At 43.2% G+C, this 21,509-nt stretch overlaps 1 protein-coding gene and 1 long non-coding RNA gene across 2 annotated transcripts in view; both read left to right on the forward strand.

The window, feature by feature from the left end:
* The window catches only part of LOC138977077 (uncharacterized), a 77,808-nt gene that overhangs the window by 18,157 nt on the left and 38,142 nt on the right, over positions 1–21,509 (forward strand). The window lies entirely within an intron of this gene.
* LOC138977042 (phosphatidylinositol-3,5-bisphosphate 3-phosphatase MTMR3-like) overlaps positions 9,083–21,509 on the forward strand; it is a 45,952-nt gene continuing 33,525 nt past the window's right edge. The window contains exons 1-8 of the mRNA XM_070349944.1: positions 9,083–9,227; positions 12,910–12,954; positions 13,739–14,037; positions 14,360–14,553; positions 14,801–15,020; positions 15,250–15,422; positions 15,717–15,842; positions 16,637–16,745. Coding sequence (XP_070206045.1) covers positions 12,952–12,954; positions 13,739–14,037; positions 14,360–14,553; positions 14,801–15,020; positions 15,250–15,422; positions 15,717–15,842; positions 16,637–16,745 — 1,124 coding nt within the window. The 5' untranslated portion in view covers positions 9,083–9,227; positions 12,910–12,951. The remainder of the gene's footprint in view (positions 9,228–12,909; positions 12,955–13,738; positions 14,038–14,359; positions 14,554–14,800; positions 15,021–15,249; positions 15,423–15,716; positions 15,843–16,636; positions 16,746–21,509) is intronic.

A 21,509-nucleotide genomic window follows, 5' to 3' on the forward strand; every position in this document is an offset into this window, starting at 1 on the left:
AGTCCATACCTCGGAATCCAGATCTCGGCAGACTTGAAGTGGTCAACTCACATCACCAACATCTGCAAAAAGGCCGGATCCACTCAGTCTTGGCTTCCTCGGGAGAAACCTGGGCAGCTGCCCTCCGGAATGCCGACGGCTTGCCTACTGATTTCCCTCATCAGATCTGCCCTAGACTACGGTGCAACGGTGTGGGACCCGTACTTAATTGGCCAAAGACCGAAACAGACTGGAGAGGGTCCAGAGACAAGCCGCTCGCTTCATAACTGACGAGGGACTACAGGTCCAGAGACCCAGGCTGCGTGACCCAGATGCTCAGTACAAGAGCTAGGACTGCCCACACTGCAGGAACGCAGGAAACAACAGCGTCTCAAAATTTAACCCTATATAACATCATAGAGGGAAACTGATACCCCAGCTCTTCCCCCGGAGAAATTTCTAGCCCCGATGGACAAAAATCAGAGGGAAATTCGCCCAACGGATATTCTCCGACCACGTGGCAAGTAATATCATCGCCAAATATTCCTACAACAACAGCCGAAACTACAAGGTCCCTGATGCAAAAGTTGAGCTGTACCAATGCTCCTTCTTTGTACAGACCATAGCAGAGTGGAATAGTCTGGAGGAGAAGGTTGTCCGGGCAAGCTCTGCCGCTGCATTTTCAACAGCGATTAGCAGAGGTGCCATCAGTGACGGCCATTCCGCACTGACTAGCGCCAAAAATGTTTTTAACCTGCTTTTAATTTGGTTAGGGTATTGGGGGTTGGGGGATCTGCGTGTGGGGGAAGGCTGGGGGTGTCACTTGGATGCCACCTGGTCTTCAACCGCCCCCCTAGCCCCACAAACTGACCTCCCTAGAAAAAGAGAATAGGCTAGGGAAAAAAACCTTTTATTAAGATTTAAATTTTGAGGGGTTGCGCTCTCTCGTTTCCGTTGCGATGATAACCTAAGAAGGTTCCTGCAATGTATCGATCCTGATCCTGATCCTGTAAATGTAGGGGAAGGGCTCCTAATATGGACCGGCTCCGCCTAATATGGACCACCTCCTGTTCTGACAAACTAACGGCGCTAGAGCGCTAAAAACAATTTCATTGACTGTATTCACCCTCTCTGGATAACTTTCACATGTCAAAACAGTTGCAGAAACACAAACCTGAAAACCGTTAGGCTTTTTCTCTTTTTTTCACTTTTGGCAGGGTTCACTCTAAATTTGCCGCCTAAAACGGACTCGTTTCTGTCCACAGCCAAAGTTTTTATCACACAAAAATTGCTACATATGACAGCCAAGACCGTATTTGTTACATTTTAGCAGTGTTGACCCCGAGTTTCTACTGCAAACAAAAAATAATAGCAAAATCTCAAAGTATGTGTGAGTCCCCTAATATGGACCACCTTCAACAAATCGAAGAAAATAAAAGCTAAATGCTATTTTCATTAATTAATTCAGAAGCTTGCTGGAAATAACCTATAACTAGCCTTCGAGATTTAAAAAATATATCACAAATAGTCTGTTACACGACACTTGAGATTGCCACAAGTTCTCAAACGTCGTATAGTTGTGTTCTTTTATTCTACGTCGCCCGTCTTCGCAGCAACAGAAAACAACTCGTCAAATTGAGTTCGAGGATTTATTCAGCATTCCATACATACAACTGCACAACGTAGCAGAACTCAAATAGAAGCTTTTTTTACATACAAATCGCGCTGGCATATATAGTAAATACTCAATCTCGAGAATATTCCAGACCGAACATGATACAACTACATTATACGAGCCGTGCATGGACTAAACTAGCGACATTCTCTATGACGTACATCAAAAGCGCCGACGCACTTAATCAGAACGAACGCCACGAACTCACGACTAAAACAGCGTGGTAAATAACTTGTTTTGACAGGACTAGAAAGTTCACCTGCATTCTCGTCCAAGCATAAATATTGTGTTTACAAAATATAATATCGGTACTTTCCCACAAAGTACAAATAAGTCAACTACATGCAACACACAAAACTGAACCAAAGCTCAGCAACGGTAGCGTTTCCTAACATTACCCCCAACACAAGAAGAAATTTACCTAATTTCTTTCAATCATTGAAACGCTACCTGTACACACACTATGTATACATAACAGATTGAAATCCAGGTATGTACATTAGTCTGTTGGAGAATGAACACAGTTTTACTCACATACTCGGCTGAGAAAATCTGCTCCAACATTGTCTGAACCCTTGATCGATTCCACTCGCATATCAAAGTTCTGCAAGTACATCACCCACCTCATGATACGATTATTCACAAACTTCGCAGAGTTCAGGTAGGTGAGGGGTTTGTGATCAGTCTGAAGCACGAATTTCACCCCTTGGAGGTAGAGTTCAAATTTCTTGATTCCCCACACGATGGCTAAACACTCTCTCTCCATGGTCGAGTAGTTCTTCTCAGCTCCTGACAGCTTCTTGCTGGCATAGCTGACCGGAAACGGTTTACCTCCATGCTCTTGCATCAGCATGGCGCCAATCCCTTCGTCCGATGCGTCTGTACGCAAGATGAACTCTTTGGCAGTATCAGGAAGGCGTAGCACTGGGTCTCGTGACATCAGGTCGCGCACGGTCTGGTATGCCTTCTCCTGAGCTGGTCCCCAGAGTATTCGGTTGGGGCATCCTTTTCGGGTCATGTCCGACAAAGGCGCCGTTATGGCGGCGAAGTTTGGAATGAACTCTCTGTAGTACCCAGCCAATCCAAGGAAGGATCGCACCTGCTTCTTGGTTTCAGGACGTGGCGCATTGAGGATCTTGGTGACGTTTTCCAACAAAAGCCCCTTTTGACCTTCCTTCAGTGAATGACCTATGAAGTCAACGTTGTCGGTCCCCAAAATGCACTTGCTGGGTCTCACGGTCAGATTGGCTTTTGTCAGGCGGGAAAACAGTTCCCTCAAAGTCTCCAGATGCTCCGCAAAGGTCTCCGTGTGGACTAGCAGATCATCCCAGTAGTACACAACATTCTTCATTCCTTTGAGCATTTTTCGCATTCCCCTCTTCAGGGTAGCACCACTGTTCACCATGCCAAAAGACATCCGCAGGCACTCATACGTTCCGTCTGGAGTTGCAAAGGCGGTCTTTGGTATGTCCTCTTCGCGCACAGGAATTTGCCAATATCCCTTGCTGAGATCGATCTTTGAGAAGATCTTACTGCCAGTTAACTGTCGGAATAGATCAGTTGCCGTCGGCATTGGTTCAGGGTCAAACACGGTGATCTTATTGACTTTCCTAAAGTCAATGCATACCCTGTTTGTGCCGTCTTTCTTCTTGACAACAACAACGGGAGATGAGTAAGGGGATGATGACTCACGGATGACCCCCATCTTCAACATGTTGTCGATGTCCTTCTTCAAGGATTCCCGAGCCTGAAATGGAATAGGATATGGTTTTGAACGAACAGGAACGTCAGATGTGAGGTGGACTTCGTGTTCGACCAAGGACGTAGAGCCTGGAACATCAGAGAACCTATGGGTGAAGTCGCCCATAAAATCATGCAGCTCCTTCTGCTGGTCTTCTGTCAGGTCAGGTCCTAACTTGACGTCATCCACTCCCTCTTTCTTGTGGAGGTCTCCCAACTCCAGTAGTTCCTCACCGTCGAACTCGTCTAGTTCGGCTGGTTCTTCCGCACTTGCTGCGACCTGTACTGCTTCCGGAGGTCTCTCCACATACAGTTTCAGGAGGTTAGCGTGGTAGATCTTGGACTTCTTGCCGACATTCACCTTGTAGTCGTTGATCCCTACCACGGCCTCAACCTCGTATGGGCCTTTCCACTGCATCAGTAGTTTGTTGTGATCAGTGGGAAGCAGTATCAGCACTTTGTTACCTGGTGTAAACTTCCTGTTTACGGCTTTGTGGTCGTAGTAGTGCTTTCCACTATCCTGAGACTTTCTCAAGTTTTCTCTCGCAATCTCGAGAGTCTCCTCCAGTTTCTCTCGCAACTCGAACACGTACTGGTAACTGTTCTTCACTTCAGGTGTATCCACATCTTTCGTCCACAATTCCTTTAGTATTTGCATCGGGCCTCTCACGGTCCGCCCGTACATCAGCTCGAACGGGGAGAATCCAGTGGACTCTTGTGGCACCTCCCTGTATGCAAATAGCAAGGCATTGATGTAGCGATGCCACTGCCTTGGCTGCTCACTGCATAGTTTCTTCAGCGTGGACTTCAGCGTCGCATTGAATTTTTCGACCAGCCCATTGCACATCGGGTGATAGGGTGTCGTAGTCAAGTGACGAATGCTCAGCAGCCTGTTGACCTCTTCCATGCATTCAGAGACAAACTGTGTCCCCAGGTCTGTGAGGATCTCTTCAGGAACCCCAATTCTGCTGAAAATGTCCACAAGTGCCTCGGCAACAGTCTCGGTGTCAATTTTCTTCAGAGGCACGGCTTCTGGGTATCTGGTTGCATAGTCTACCAGGGTCAGTACCCAACGATGACCCTCTTCACTTGGCGGTTTGATCTCGCCGATGAGGTCAATGGCCACCCTCTTGAAAGGTCGGTCGATCAAAGGCATCTTCTGCAACGGCACTTTCGGGACCCTTCCTCGAGGTATGGTTTTCTGGCAAATATCGCACGATCGGCAGAATCGAGTCACATCTGCATGCAGTCCTGGCCAGTAAAACGCAGCCTGGATTCTGTCCGATGTCTTCTTGACCCCCAGGTGACCTCCCATAATAGAGTCGTGGGCCACCTCCATCACCTGGCGCCTAAGTGGTTGAGGCACCAGAACTTGACGTAATGGCTTCCCACCGTTGACTCTCGCATGCTGGAACACTCTGTACAGAATCTTGGCCTTCACTTCAAATTGCACAGTGCCTTCGCCCTTAGTCATCTCCTTGACAGGACGACTCCTGTACTTTGTCAAGGTCAAATCAGCTTCCTGTAGCTGAATCAGCCGATCCCTGTCCACGACAGCAGTTGCAGAACTGTTGGTGACCCTGAGTGGCGTAGTTGTTTTGTCCTTCTTCGCCTGGGCTCTGGTCGTCACAGCGCGTACAACCTGCGGCTGGTGGCGGCGATGCACAGTTGCTCTGTCATCTCGTAACAGTTCGCTGATATCTTCATTCGCGAATGGCAGTGGGTCTTCCTCCTCAACAGCAGGCTGAGCTGCGCCCATTCTCCATTCGACATCAGGGTCATCAGGACGTCTCGCACCCCCAATGTTCCCAATTAGTAGATCGTACAAGGGCTTCTTCAGGCAGACGGCCTCAACTTCTCCGGTGAAGTATGGAGTATCGATCTGGATTTTTACCACTGGTGCCTTCACGCATTTGCTGTCAGCCATGAGCGTCCACTTGAAGTCACCAGTGAACTTCTCTGTCGGCACCAAATCCTCTTTGACGATGACCCCATTGCAGCCCGAATCTCTGAGAACAGTCACTTCCTGCTTCTCAACAAATCCCTTCGACACGGGCATGTTCGACACTGACACAGCTGCGCTGGCGACAGCAGAGATTGACTTGCCATTGGCGAGTAGAAGCTGGCCATCAGATATACATTCTTCCACGTCCGATGGTGTAGCCACTTGCTCGGCAGCCCTTGGAAGTATGACGCTGCTCGCACATAGTTGGTTCGAGCCACTCGTTTGCCTCTTGTTGTCGTAATATCTCTGTCGATGTTCTTGCGCTTTGTCATTGACATGTCCGTTATTTTTCTTTTGGGGACAGTTGGCGACTCGGTGGCCCATGGCATTGCAATGGAAACACGTTATGTTCTGCCCTTCATTGGATGATGGTGCGGACTCAGTTTGTCCCTTGGCAGGTTGGTTTCCCTGGTTCCCGCTCTTCTGGAAAGGTTTCGATGACTTTGACGTCCCCAGGGTCCTTCCATGAGCAATGAGATAACGCTCAGCAGCATCAGTAATGTCCTTCAAACCCCGCAGTTTTTGCTCTTCCAAGCGGGTCGCCAGGTCCTTCGGGCAGGCATTAAGGAACTGCTCCTTCACGATCAAGTCCCGCAGACTCTCGTATGACTGCTCTTCACCTGATAACTCCACCCACTTCTGCAGGTATGACGACAGGCGCTCCACAAACTGGCTCGGTGTCTCTCCAGACAATGGCTGGCATTCGCGGAAGCGTTGACGGTAGCCCCTTTCAGTGAAGTTGTAGCAACGCAACAGAGCTTCCTTCAGTACATTATACTATAATTTATAGTCTCTGGCGTCATCATTTGAGAGTCTAGTGTAGACCTCAAGTGCTGCCCCAGTCAAATGTGCGCTGAGTAGAATCGCCCATTCGTCGCGCTGCCATCTAGCACTCTCAGCGAACCTCTTGAATCTTGCAAGGTAGCAGTCGATCTGGTCCTTCCCGTCAGCGAATGCTGGAAGTTTCGGTGCCCTGTGTAACATTTGCTGCTGGTTATCTCTTTGGCGTGGTGCCTCGTGCTCATTTTGAACACGCACCATTTCTGTCTGAAGCTCTAAGCGCTTCGTCTCCATTTCTATCTGGAGCTCTAAGCGTTTCAGCTCCATTTGCCTTTCTTCACGCTGTGCTTCTCTTTCTCTTTCTTCACGCTCACGCTGCGCTTGTCTTTCTTCACGCTGCGCTTGTCTTTCTTCACGCTGCGCCAGCAGTCGTGTCTGGGACTCGACGAACTCCGTCAACTGCTTGCCTTTTAGTCCCAGTTCAATTCCTTTTCCCCAGAACTCAGCCATTCTGGTCTTTTCCGGTGCGTTCGTCTGTATTCTTTCACAGCCCCGAACGTAGACGAATGTAGTCTTCTAAAAGAACACAGTCTCTACTGCACCTCCGATGCTTCTCTTGTCGCTGTTCACCTTCGTAGACGCAGGCTGCCACCCTCCTCGTCTAACGGCGCACTCTGCTCACGATACGTACACGACGTACCTCAGTCGTATTTCGTAGTATTAATGCACTAGCTCCGCGACGAAGTCCGTCTCGTCCAAACGGCAGCTTACCTCTGTAATCCCGATACACTCCGGCGTCGCTCACCGTACAGAGCTGCGGCGATTACCAAACTCTTCACCAGTCACACCGAATCCACGGTTCCGTAGTCTCAATACTGATCTCTCAGGATACACCCGATTGATGGCTACCTCCTGTGACTGTCTTGACACTGGTCCTTGTTGCTGGAAAACCCTTGGCGTTAAACGTAGATCCTTGGCTTGGCCCCCAATTGTTACACGACATTTGAGAACTTGTGGCAATCTCAAGTGTCGTGTAACATAGTCTTCTTTTTGTGGAAGTTGATAATTTCACTTATTTTCACTCTGTTTTTGATGAGTTTCTTTAGTTTCCTGGTGTGCTTCAAATAATGCTCTCGTCAACCCGAAACAGATAAATCTAAAGCATATTTTGATTAGTCTGACTTGCACACTAAGTTGTATCATGTTATTCTGAAGTATAGGGGGCTTTTTACAGTGCCGATTCGAGAAGGCCGCTTTAGTGGTCCATATTAGGCGCCCAGGCTCCTAATATGGACCATTTGTGTTTTTTTCTGTATCTAATTTTTGCTGAATATATATCAAAATGAAACTTCTTCGCAAGAAAACAAGCTAGTTATCAGCATGAAAGAACAAGTCGCGTAAGGCGAAAATACAATATTTAGTCAAGTAGCTGTCGAACTCACAGAATGAAACTGAACGCAATGCAACGCAGCAAGACCGTATACTCGTAGTCCACCGCTCACGGCATAGGCAGTGAAATTGACAAGAAGAGCGGGGTAGTAGTTGCGCTAAGAAGGATAGCACGCTTTTCTGTACCTCTCTTTGTTTTAACTTTCTGAGCGTGTTTTTAATCCAAACATATCATATCTATATGTTTTTGGAATCAGGAACCGACAAGGAATAAGATGAAAGTGTTTTTAAATTGATTTGGACAATTTAATTTTGATAATAATTTTTATATATTTAATTTTCAGAGCTTGTTTTTAATCCGAATATAACATATTTATATGTTTTTGGAATCAGCAAATGATGGAGAATAAGATAAAGGTAAATTTGGATCGTTTTATAAATTTTTATTTTTTTTTTACAATTTTCCGATTTTTAATGACCAAAGTCATTAATTAATTTTTAAGCCACCAAGCTGAAATGCAATACCGAACCCCGGGCTTCGTCGAAGATTACTTGACCAAAATTTCAACCAATTTGGTTGAAAAATGAGGGCGTGACAGTGCCGCCTCAACTTTCACGAAAAGCCGGATATGACGTCATCAAAGACATTTATCAAAAAAATGAAAAAAACGTTCGGGGATTTCATACCCAGGAACTCTCATGTCAAATTTCATAAAGATCGGTCCAGTAGTTTAGTCTGAATCGCTCTACACACACACACACACACACGCACGCACATACACCATACCCTCGTTTCGATTCCCCCTCGATGTTAAAATATTTAGTCAAAACTTGACTAAATATAAAAAGTGGTCCATATTAGGAGCCCTTCCCCTACAACTGTTTCCCGCCTCCCACTCCACAGCCCGTTATTCTACACTGTAAAACCTGAAAACCACCTCTACTTTCGTTCTAACAAAGAATCGTGTTTTGGAACCGAAGAGGCGAAGGCTGCAGAAGACAATCACCGATACAAAAGACTACTTGTGCTTCAAACGTATGCTTGCACAGTTTTTTTGGATGAATCACTTCAACAAACAAATAGTGCTGAAAAAGTGCTTACAAACCAGAGAACTGTTTACAGCTCTGTAGTAAAGTCCAATGCAAGGCTGTTCGTAGTTAATATTACAGTGTTTTTGCCCAGTTGCTGCGCTATGTAGCGCTGGGTGGTAGGCTGAAATCGGGCGCCACGGCAAATACTGAAATAGCGAAAAGCAATAGCTTGCCTACCAACCCACCACTGTTTTGATTTTCGTAGGTACACTATCCACTTTATCTTTCACTCTAGGGATCATAGGCGCACCAACCAAACTGAGGATCGTTGCCATATAAAGGGATTTCCTCATAAACGTGAAGAAGAAGAAGAAGAAGACGAAGGCCAAGAGTTGCTCTTTTACCGGTGATTTAGTTCGACCTCGACCCTGGTCATATGACACTCCCCCGACATGACGTCACTGCACTGTTGACATTCTGTACCGCCATCTTTATGCTGAACCGGAAAGCAGTAGACAGGAAGAAATGTGTACATTGTTGACAGACGTGTAAGAATGTCAGTTCAGTGTCTAAAAATCGATTGAATTTGTGTTCGTGTTTGAAAATTCTTCTTTGACTTCGAATGAGGTGAGTCGGGATGGTAAGAGAGTCTATTTTTGTCTCGTTGCTCTCGACTTTCGCACTTCAGGCAAGCGTGTCTTGCAAATGCAATGCAAGGATGTACAACTACATGTTTTCGTTTCTGACGTTTATTCTTGGGCAGTACCTTTTATTTTGAGGCGTTCAGTTACAGCAAATTGTGAAGTGAGAGGATATTTTTTGTCCATGGATTTGTATGATCAAGCATACTGCGCGATGGGTTAGTGGTGTTTACTTCCAGTTTCAAGTACTACGTACCAACCACTGCCTCTGTATGTATTGTTTGTCTTGAGGCACCAAAAATGATTAGAGCTGACTAGATGTCTCCCGTATTCCCAAGGTTACGTGAATTTTGTTAAGAGCCTAAATAGTCAGTTTTAGGTGGTATTTTGTATGTTCAGACCATGATTTTCTGAAGTTGGTTTCAGCACTTGTGAATGTAAATTGTAATGTTATGTAGACCACTGAACGTCTGGACCAGTGATGAGTAGATTGTCTTCTGTTGATTTGTTAACTGTTTTGTTAACACTCTAGCATTGAAGCAAACGAACAAAAAAATGTTAACACCCTAGCATTGAAGCAAATGAATCAAGTACTTGAAGTATAGGCATTAATTGCTGTTTATCAGGCTGCATTTATGCAGTTAAGTTAAACGGTCATTTCGTCAAGTTTGATAGATCTACTTTTGTACTTGTAGTTGTAGGGCTGAACTTTTGTAGAATATAGTATGATTGATCATTGAGTATAGGCTCTGTCAATTGTTATCCTAAGCCTTTTTCAGTTTTATTCTTTGTTGATTGTTGGCCGAGTGTGAATCACTGAATGTTCATAATCATAAGGTAGCTGTGGACATTTAATGATAGACTTAAAGTCAGACACAGGCAAGAAGTATTTTGTTTCTGAGCAATATTTGCAAAATAGATGAAAGAGTGACTGCGGATGGCCCCAAGGCCAAGATAGGTGTTACTGTTAGTGTCACTGTCAGTTCTTGTGCAATTTCTTCCAGTTATCTAATTCTGAATGAAAACTGAAAATATGCATTGTAATTTGTATGGTGTCACCGTGTGGCATCCTTCGTTTGAGTGCTTAGCACATGACCTTAACTTCTTCTTCTTCTTCAGCGTTCCAGAATTTTCTGGTTACGTGTGAGCTCGTTTGCCCATTTGGGTTCCCCAAACTATACTCTGAGAGCATAGTCAGCTTCACTCCGCTTTTGTTTCCTGCAGTGGGGCACTGCGGTTATGAAATTAAAGGCCCCTCCTGTTTTTGGAACCGCAGGAGCTTTCTAGTTTGCTGTTAGGTAGATTTTTGGTTCCTCTTTCCTGTCATGCTCTCTTTTTCTTCATGAATTCTTTTCTTTTTTCTGCCTTCTTGCTCATTCACCTGTATTTTTTCCAAAAATCTCTTCTCTTGCCGCTTGTCTCGCGATTCATGTATAGTTTAATCTGTTAGTGTTCTGATGTAAGTCCAGCAGTAGATAGGTTAAGCCTATTTTAACATACTGGAAACTGGTAATCTTCCAGTAGGTATTAATTTAGTTTTACTAAAGCCTGCTGGGACACAAGTAATGGGTTAGTGCATTTGTAAACAGGAATCGCTTGACAAGTGGCCCCCTTCATCCCCCCCTTCCTCGTCCTGATATGGCTCTGCGTAGTCGGCTGGACGTTAAGCAACAAATAAATAAATAAATAAATCCGCTTTTGTTGAGTAGGCATGCTGGGTATTTTTCGTGTTTCCATAACCCACCGAACTCCGACATGGATTACAGGATCTTTTCCGTGCGCACTTGGTCTTGTGCTTGTGTGTACACACGAAGGGGGTTAAGTCACTAGCAGGTCTGCGCATAAGTTGACCTGGGAGATCGGAAAAATCTCCACTCTTAACCCACCAGACCGGGTTAACCCACCAGACCGGGATTTCGAACTCACGACCTCCCGATTAGGAGGCCGACGTATTGCCACTGTGCCTGTCTGACCTTAACTTAACGTTATTACAAAAACATTTGTAAGATTTTTTGAGTGCTGATGTCATGTGTTCCTAGGCAGGCTTTGGTACTTGAGGATAGCAAGGGAAGGTTTTAGCCTTGGATTTCCTCATTCCAGTGTTTCCACAAGGTGCTATTGTTCTGAACAATCTAGGTCAAACTGCACGTTCTTCTCATTACTTATTTACTAGACTTGGTGTGGCTGTTTCTGCCTTCAAATGCACAGCAGCTGCAGGGGTCATGTACTGAATACTGATTACATTTACAGTTGCTTGGCTTACTTCCACTATTATTACTGCCTTTTTGTGCTTTTTGACTCACATGCGTAGCAAAAGTGAGTCTATGTACTCACCCGAGTCGTCCGTCCGTCCGTCCGTCCGGACGTCCGTCCGTCCGTCCGGACGTCCGTCCGGAAAACTTTAACGTTGGATATTTCTTGGACACTATTCAGTCTATCAGTACCAAATTTGGCAAGATGGTGTATGATGACAAGGCCCCCAAAAACATACATAGCATCTTGACCTTGCTTCAAGGTCAAGGTCGCAGGGGCCATAAATGTTGCCTAAAAAACAGCTATTTTTCACATTTTTCCCATTTTCTCTGAAGTTTTTGAGATTGAATACCTCACCTATATATGATATATAGGGCAAAGTAAGCCCCATCTTTTGATACCAGTTTGGTTTACCTTGCTTCAAGGTCAAGGTCACAGGAGCTCTTCAAAGTTGGATTGTATACATATTTTGAAGTGACCTTGACCCTGAACTATTGAAGATAACTGTTTCAAACTTAAAAATTATGTGGGGCACATGTTATGCTTTCATCATGAGACACATTTGGTCACATATGATCAAGGTCAAGGTCACTTTGACCCTTATGAAATGTGACCAAAATAAGGTAGTGAACCACTAAAAGTGACCATATCTCATGGTAGAAAGAGCCAATAAGCACCATTGTACTTCCTATGTCTTGAATTAACAGCTTTGTGTTGCATGACCTTGGATGACCTTGACCTTGGGTCAAGGTCACATGTATTTTGGTAGGAAAAATGTGTAAAGCATGTGAGTCGTATGGGCTTTGCCCTTCTTGTTACTTTTAGTTGTTTACTTTCACTGTTTCAGTTTTACAGAAATGTAAGGACAAATTCATGTTGAGTTCCTGTTGTTCGCTGAACATTATTTTCTTGCTCCTTGTTTTTCTAGAGCTTTGAATCTTTTGATACATGTATGTATTACAATGATAGCAACTATCTCTATGGGTTAGATTGGAAAGAAGGTACTGGTCTTTAATACTTTATAGCTAAATTGAGAATTAGTCACTGATGTGACATTGTTTGTTGGTTTTTATTTCTGGTACATACTACATCTGCTGTGTTCATGTATCATTGTAATGTATGTATCCTCAGAAGTATTTACTTGACTTTCAATCTATTCATGGTGCTGCATCAACTTTTTTTTTAATCGGGGATTGTGCTACTAGTAGTAATACTAGTATCTGATAGTGAATAAGTGATACTGTGTACTTCAAAGTTTACTCTTTTAAGTTTAAGTTTACAAAATGTTTTTAAACTGGAAGTGGAAGCAATTTCAGTAATATTTGCTTTGTTTTCCTGTGTATTCTATTTTTACAGTAACTGTGCAATCTGATGTAAAGCAGTTGTTTGACCAACATGTTTTATCTGTCAACTAGGTCATAATCTTAGCTGTGCCAGGTGCCCAAGCTGAAAAACAAATGGTGAGATAACTTGGTTTATGCATGATTGGTAAATTTTGACCTTAGACAACTTGTCTCTCATTTTCCACATAAATGTCATTAACTACACATGTAAGTTGTTTACGCTTTTACAATTTGAATGGACATTATTTTGATCGAAGTTTTTGCACAGATCTGTGATCCTGGATCTGGATCTGGATAACCCGCCTGGGTTGGTGGTTGGCGGGTGCGCCACAGAAGCCGACGACGACTATCAACGTGACGTTTTTTGGGTGTGCGCATCTAAAAGAGTCTTAAAAGTTCACTGTACACAAGGTGGATATAGTGTACAACTCCAGCTGGTCTTCTTGCTGCTGTGCTTGCGGTTTTAGTCCGTTTGCCCTAGAGTGTAGGCTTTTCAAGCACAGTTAAAAAATGCTATGTTACAATGTTAAAAACTGGATAAAAACTACTGAGGCTCTCACACTGGTTTCTGCCCCCCTAACGCCGATGAGAAGGCGCTGGGCGTGGTCAAGGTGACGGTGGCTTCGCTCAAATTGTTCCACTCGATCACTGTCTTTATAAAGAACGAGTTCCTGTATTGATCAGTCTTTGAGGTAGGAGCTTTGAAACAGCGGCTGTTGTTGGTTGCCTGTCTCTGGAGGATGTTTTGGCTCTCATACCCCTCGTAGGCTTTAGGCTTGACTCGGCGCCAAGATACGCTCACCTGGTTTCGTACAGTCTTTCCCATAAGTATAAGCACATTGGTTTTATTGTGCAAAATACTGTGTTGTGTTAGTTTATCACACGTTTTTTTGTATTGCAGGGGTCTCACAACGAAGAGCCCCTCAGCCTGGAGTGTGTCAAACGATCAGACATGTACCCAAAGATGAGTCCAGTATGCGACGACCCCTCTCTTCAGCAGATTCCATTCCCCCTTCTTTGTGGTGAGAATGGACTCTTCCTGGGGCGTTCAGCAGAAGGGGTGGTGACGTTAACTAACTTCCGTCTGCATATCTGTCAACGAAAGTCATTTCTCAACATTCCTTTGCGACTGATAGAGTCTGTGGAGTCCAGGGACATGTTCTACCTGGTCATTCTGTGCAAGGATGCCACAACTGTCAGGTAAGATGTTTTCATCTTTGTAGTTTATGTTCAAATCATTACCTGCAGCATGGTAAACATGATTAAACCGGTAGCTAATCCAGGTTTATAGGTTTTCAGTTTGCATACATGTGTGTTCATGTTTGGCGTGTATCTGATGAACTGTTGAGTTGTACAGTAACTACAAGTGTGCGTGTGTGCTCATATGCTTTATTTTTAACAGGAAAATGTTCTACTTGTACGTGTGGCTGTGAAGGAATATGTTGGAATGCCTTAGGAATCTGGAAATTGATTGTAGCTATTGATTTTGCTGAAGCTAACTTACTTGGCTGTTCGCTTACAGATGTAAGTTTTCCAACAACGAGGGTTGCCAGCTGTGGTTAAAGAGGATCTCAGAGTGCACAGGGCCACCCAAGGACCTAACCAAGATATTTGCCTTTGCCTTTTACTCACACGGCTCCGAGCTGGAAGGAGGACAGCTGTCTGCTCAAGCCTCTGTGAGCGCTTATGACCAAGCTGCACAGCTGTGTGTGCCATGTGAGTGCTTAAATGGATTTATTAACATGAAGTAATTATGATGTGCACTGACCCAATGTTACATAACATCTGATTGTGCCTTAGCATGCACTGATAATGAAGTTGTTGTTTGGGGGTTGGGTTTTCTGTATTGAACAGATTCTGGCTGATGAAGTGAGGATGCATTTTTGGAAGTGCCTTATTGATTATTGTTTTTACAGTCACACTGTACGTTTGACAATTTTGTTGTGCTTGTCCTATTTTCCAGTGGAGGAAAAGTATGCGTACTCGTTTGGCAAGGACGTGGAGCGGATGTTGTTTGACACAAGCAAGAAGAAGGTGTGGCGCATCCTGCAGACCAACCAGGACTACAGCCTGTGTGGCTCCTACCCCAAGTACCACATTGTGCCCGGCACCATCACCGACGACCAGATCAAGAGTGTGGCCGGCTTCCGCTCCGGCTCACGTTTTCCATCTGTTGTTTGGAGGTTGGTGGAATCAACCATTTTTGTTTTAACTGCACAGGTTTTTAACTTCGAGTCTCTTTTGTCAACATGTAATGCTATTTGTTGAAGTAAAAGTGTTTGAGGCACTCTCCGTTATTTGTGGTTTGCTGAATGTGTTCTTGGCGACATAAAAAGGCTAAATTTTGATTCCTGTTTACAAGTCAGAGATTGTGTAGTCCAAAATTACAATCTGTTGACTCTTACATTTCAGAGACTCGCGTAATGGAGCAGTGATTGTTCGCTGCAGCCAACCAGAGCTGGGCTGGCTAGGCTGGCGAAATACAGAAGATGAGCTGCTTGCAAAAATCATCCCAGAAGCCTGTGCGCAAGATGCTGGTGCCAACAGTTATCACCGTTATGAAGAAGAAATTATTGAAGACACAAGTAAGTACAGTCAGTGTAAAATACATCGAATATTGTCAGAGTGTGTGTTTATTTACTTTAATTTTAAACATTTGTAACTACTTCGCTTTGGTTGAGGGTGAGATCTGGGGAGATTTTAAATACCACTGATGAGGAAAGGTGGGAAAATTATCAGTAGCTTCATCAGATGATAGTTAATCTCGGTTTGCCTCAGGATTTCCCTATCACTGACTATGAGTCGGGTGTATTTCTCTGTAGCATTGGCCTGTGGTCTCATTTCTTTCTCAGGTCTCAGATGCTTTGTTCATGATGCAGGTGAGGAAGGTCACCAGGGGTCAAAGGTGAAAGTGCTGACGGCAAAGAAGATGCTGGTAATGGACTGTCGCTCTTATAGTGCTGCCATCGCCAACAGAGCAAAGGGGGGAGGCTGTGAAAGTCCAGGTATGTAGTTGAGTACATCACCTTCATTTTCCATACAAGAATTTTCCAAGAATAATACAGCAGTCCCTCTCATGAACAGACCCCCTTGGGCCATAGCAAAACTGTCCGCACATTGCAGGTGTTCGGTCACGGGAGGGGTGACCACACCACCCCCTCCCCCATACACTCACAGAGACACACAAACAACAGGATTGAGTCTATGCTAATCACTTCTTGTGGCATCTAAACAATAACGGCTGTGATCTTTGTACCAATAGCCAGACTGCTCTGTTATCGATTTTGTTGTGGTAAAAATTTTAGATGATCTGTCCGTACATTGGAGGTATGGCCTGCTGTTGGGACCGAAAATGAGTGTCCGCGTCCACGTTTTGCAGGTGTCTGTTTAAGGGGGAGCAAATATAGCAGGTAAACACTCCGTGCCGAGCAAATGTGTCCGTACATGTCAGGTGTCCGCTCACGCCAGGGGCCGTACATTGCAGGGACTGCTGTAAAGAAAAAAAGTCACTGGAACTAAAACGATAAATAAATGCCATTATATTTGGATCATCTAGAATCAGCAACAACAACGTCATATTGCTTAAAGCATTTCTTGTTTGATTCGGTTACTGAGAGCGAAGAATTAATGCCAGAAGAAAACTGTTGTAGTGTTACATTTATGTTGTTTTCAGTCAGCGGATTGGAAAATGTTATGCTGCTATTTTTTTAATTCCTGTTTGTTTTTATTTGTCAATTTGAAATGGTTTGTTTCTTGACATATGTCAACAAGGGAAATTCTCAGTGTTACTAATTTTCAGATTACTATACCAACTGTGAGATCAAGTTTATGAACATGGCCAACATCCATTCCATACGGAAAAGCTACCAGGCCTTGAGGCTTCTCTGTTCCACCTTTCCTGATCAGAAGTAAGCTTCCTTTCCCTCTTTTGACTTTCTTTTTCATCATATTTTGGGTCCTTTGAAATTTTGCATTCTTTAACAAACTGTTGATGAATGCTGCTGACAATGTATATTATTTGTTCATTTATTTTAAAAGGAGTAGTTGTACCTTACTCTTCACGTTCTGAGGGATACTTGTTTCTGTATCTTTCTTGCTTTCTGTCTCTCAGTTTTAACTAAGTTCAGTAAGTACAAGCTCAAGGTACATGCGTTTGGATGTATTCCTGATATCTCTGTGGTTATTTTTGACAGCACTGACACTTTCCTTGGAATATTCTTGTGAAAATCCCATTGAGGGCATCTTTTGTGATAACACGGGGGTGGGGGGGGGGGGGTGGGGAAAGAACTTTTTCACCCTCTTTGCCTAAACAGTATGTTAAATTGCTCACGCTATGTAAGAGACCGGCACGGTTGGTCTAGTGGTAAGGCGTTCGCCCCGTGATCGGGAGGTCGTGGGTTCGAACCCCGGCCGGGTCATACCTAAGACTTTAAAATTGGCTATCTAGTGGCTGCTCCGCCTGGCGTCTGGCATTATGGGGTTAGTGCTAGGACTGGTTGGTCCGGTGTCAGAATAATGTGACTGGGTGAGCCATGAAGCCTGTGCTGCGACTTCTGTCTTGTGTGTGGCGCACGTTATATGTCAAAGCAGCACCGCCCTGATATGGCCCTTCGTGGTCGGCTGGGCGTTAAGCAAACAAACAAACAAACAAACGCTATGTAAGAGAACTCAGGTATAGATAGTCACAGTGTCACGTATTACTTACTGGTGGGCGGGGATGTAGCTCAGTCGGTAGCGCGCTGGATTGTATCCAGTTGGCCGCTGTCAGCGTGAGTTCGTCCCCCCGTTCGGCGAGAGATTTATTTCTCAGAGTCAACTTTGTGTGCAGACTCTCCTCGGTGTCCGAACACCCCCGTGTGTACACGCAAGCACAAGACCAAGTGCGCACGAAAAAGATCCTGTAATCCATGTCAGAGTTCGGTGGGTTATAAAAACACAAAAATACCCAGCATGCTTCCTCCGAAAGCGGCGTATGGCTGCCTAAATGGCGGGGTAAAAACGGTCATACACGTAAAAGCCGTGGGAGTTTCAGCCCATGAACGAACAAACAAACTTACTATTTATCATTGATTATTGACAAGATTGTGTCATATATAATTATAAGAGACAGTGACAAAAGGTCAGGTCCACTGTCCCGAATGACACACGATTGCTGAAATTTGACCACGCCAAAAGAACAAACAAATAAGAAATAGACAGAAAATGGATGTGAACACTGACTTCAATTGTTGTGTATGTTGCATGGGACACATTGACATGAAAGTGGAAGATTTTTTCCCTCTAGAGAATCTACATATCAAGTTACACTTTTTGTGCTCTTCTATTCCAGTTGACAATCAATTGTTAACGCATGTTATTAGAAAAAAATAGAATGAAAACAGATTAAATAGATTGAAAAATGTGCTGGTACTGTCATTTGGGACATACTGACATGAAAACGATACCTTTTGTCATTGTCTCATAAATATAAGTGGCGTCTGCTATATGTGTGTGATATACAGATTGTGTAGCTGAGTGTTAGAAATTGAAGGTGAATTTTTCACACACAAAAATTACCCTTGATCACTCCTTGAAAGGTATTGCTTGCATTTGAGGTCCAACACACTGTATTCCATTCCATGCACGGTCAGCTGGAGTTAAAAATAGCTCGCCAAAGCAACCTCCATCCCTCCTATTAGCTCTCTCCCTTCCCCCTTCCCTGTCTTTCCCACACACTGCCACTGGCGCTTGAACTGAGAAATGCTGAATATGCCGCGGGCAGCTAGCAAACACAGCAGTAAGCTGATGCCGACAAGGCTGGCTCGCTGGCTGTGTACTGGTAATCAGTCTGTGAACTGCTGATAATAAACACATGCTTGCTTGCGCTTAACATCCGGAACTCCCGCGAAGCGCCATAATATTTAGCAAAAGACAACACAGAGGATACTACTTGTCAGTTATATAAAATAAAACATGCCACAATAGATAACGAAGAGGGTAAAAACTGAGAAAGTTTCCTGCAGGGTTCAGAGTGCGTGATAAGTGGCCAGTTTTGCCTTTCATGAACTGGTGTAATGTCAGTGTGTTTTGCGGGGCATCTCTCAATAGTTATATATATAGCAATGCATGCCACAATTTACAAGACAGAAGAAAGAATAAATGAGAGAATTTGAAAAGACGGCAGAAGACAACACAGTAAACAAAACATCCTAAATGTGCCACAATAAAAGAACACAAAATAATGAAAGATAAAGACAAAGGTAATCCCCAAGTACATATATATACATATATATATATATACAACACTTTACGAAATATATACAAACAGTAGAGTATATTCAGTCGTATTTACATACATATTATGCCAAGGACTGCAAGTAGAAGTCATTCATGGTGCGCATGTAAAATTTGTTTTGCGTTTATATAATTATAAAATTCAAAATAGTGTAGATAATGTCAGTAACATATAAGAAAGAAAAAAGATCTTACGGCAATACATGTTCATGAAAATTGTTAGCTGCATGTGAATAAAACAAAAAAGCTTACCTCACGGCCCTCCTATACAAGTCTCACAAACTTGTATATATATATATAATATACCACAGGAGAAAAAAAAGTAGCTCGGGCGCGCTCACCTAAATCCGCGCGAAGTGCCACATGATATTAGCCCCAGACAACACATAGGCGGATAATACTTGTATGTCAATAGTATGAAACAAAACATGCCACAATTTACAAGACAGAAAAAAGGATAAATGAGAGGATTAAAAAAGGTGTTTGCTCTTCAAGTAAATAATTATACCACACCTTACAGATCTGAAAAACACATGCATGCTACAGTTAAATCAACAGGAAACCCAACATCTCAAAGCACGGCACAATCTATAAGAGGACATAAGACAACACAGTAAACAAAACATCATAATCAATGTGCCACAATAAAAGAACACAAAATATTGGAAAAAAAGACAAAGGTAATCCCTAAGTACACTGATATATACACGTACAACACTTTACAAAATATACAAACAACAGAGTATATACAGTCGTATTTAAAAACATATTATAGGCATGCGTATGGTGCGCATGTGAAATTTGTTTTGCGTTTATATAATTCAAAATAGTGCAATTAATGCCTGTAATATAAAAGAAAGAAAAAACGGTCTTTCAATACATGTTCATGCAAATTGTTAGCTGCATGTGAAGAAAACAAAAAGCCTACCTGACGTCCACTCCTATACACGACTTTTGACTGGTATCATTGCAGCGCCATACATCAGTAATCCAATAGCAGCACACAAGTCGATTTGAAAGTTCTCACAAACTTGTATATATACCACAGGAAACAAAACTCGTCGATTCGACGACATTTTAACGTTTGTTTCATTATCGCAAACAAAACAGAACAGACAAAACGAAACAAAACAACACAGCACAACAGTTGGGGTTGTTATTTCTCTGAGATGCTTAAGAAAAAACAAGTCGCGTAAGGCGAAAATACAACATTTAGTCAAGTAGCTGTCGAACTCACAGAATGAAACTGAACGCAATGCAACGCAGCAAGACCGTATACTCGTAGCATCGTCAGTCCACCGCTCACGGCAAAGGCAGTGAAATTGACAAGAAGAGCGGGGTAGTAGTTGCGCTGAGAAGGATAGCACGCTTTTCTGTACCTCTCTTTGTTTTAACTTTCTGAGCGTGTTTTTAATCCAAACATATATCTATATGTTTTTGGAATCAGGAACCGACAAGGAATAAGATGAAAGTGTTTTTAAATTGATTTGGACAATTTAATTTTGATAATAATTTTTATATTTTTAATTTTCAGAGCTTGTTTTTAATCTAAATATAACATATTTATATGTTTTTGGAATCAGCAAATGATGGAGAATAAGATGAAATTAAATTTGGATCGTTTTATAAAACATTTTTTTTTTTACAACTTTCAGATTTTTAATGACCTAAGTCATTAATTAATTTTTAAGCCACCAAGCTGAAATGCAATACCGAAGTCCGGGCTTCGTCAAAGATTACTTGACCAAAATTTCAACCAATTTGGTTGAAAAATAAGGGCGTGACAGTGCCGCCTCAACTTTCACGAAAAGCCGGATATGACGTCATCAAAGATATTTATCAAAAAAATGAAAAAAACGTTCGGGGATTTCATACCCAGGAACTCTCATGTCAAATTTCATAAAGATCGGTCCAGTAGTTTAGTCTGAATCGCTCTACACACACACACAGACACACATACACCATATGACCCTCATCTCGATTCCCCCCTCTACGTTAATTACATTTAGTCAAAACTTGACTAAATGTAAAAAGATGACGTGCATTGTAATGGAATAGAGTGGGTGTAATTTCAAACCAAACGGTTCAAATGTGAGTGTAAACACACTCTTTACGCGGGATCACAAAAAACAGAACAGATGAAATGCACTAGAGTCGAGTGCCTGTTTCAAACCGTGAATGCACTGATGAGGCGCGTGGATTAACGAAACAAAACTGCTCCAAAGTCAAACACAAAAACATCCTCACAGACTAATTCTCACTCTATGACACAGTTTAGACTAAGTACTTACTGACGGCAACATCAGAAACACAGTCGGTGGTTGGTATAAACATTGAGCGTGGTTACAAAATGGTATACAATGCGCACGTTCTGATTCTTGGAAGTAGAACAAAGAACG

The sequence above is a fragment of the Littorina saxatilis genome, linkage group LG9, assembly GCF_037325665.1.
Source record: "Littorina saxatilis isolate snail1 linkage group LG9, US_GU_Lsax_2.0, whole genome shotgun sequence".
In the NCBI taxonomy this organism is placed as follows: Eukaryota; Metazoa; Mollusca; class Gastropoda; order Littorinimorpha; family Littorinidae; genus Littorina; species Littorina saxatilis.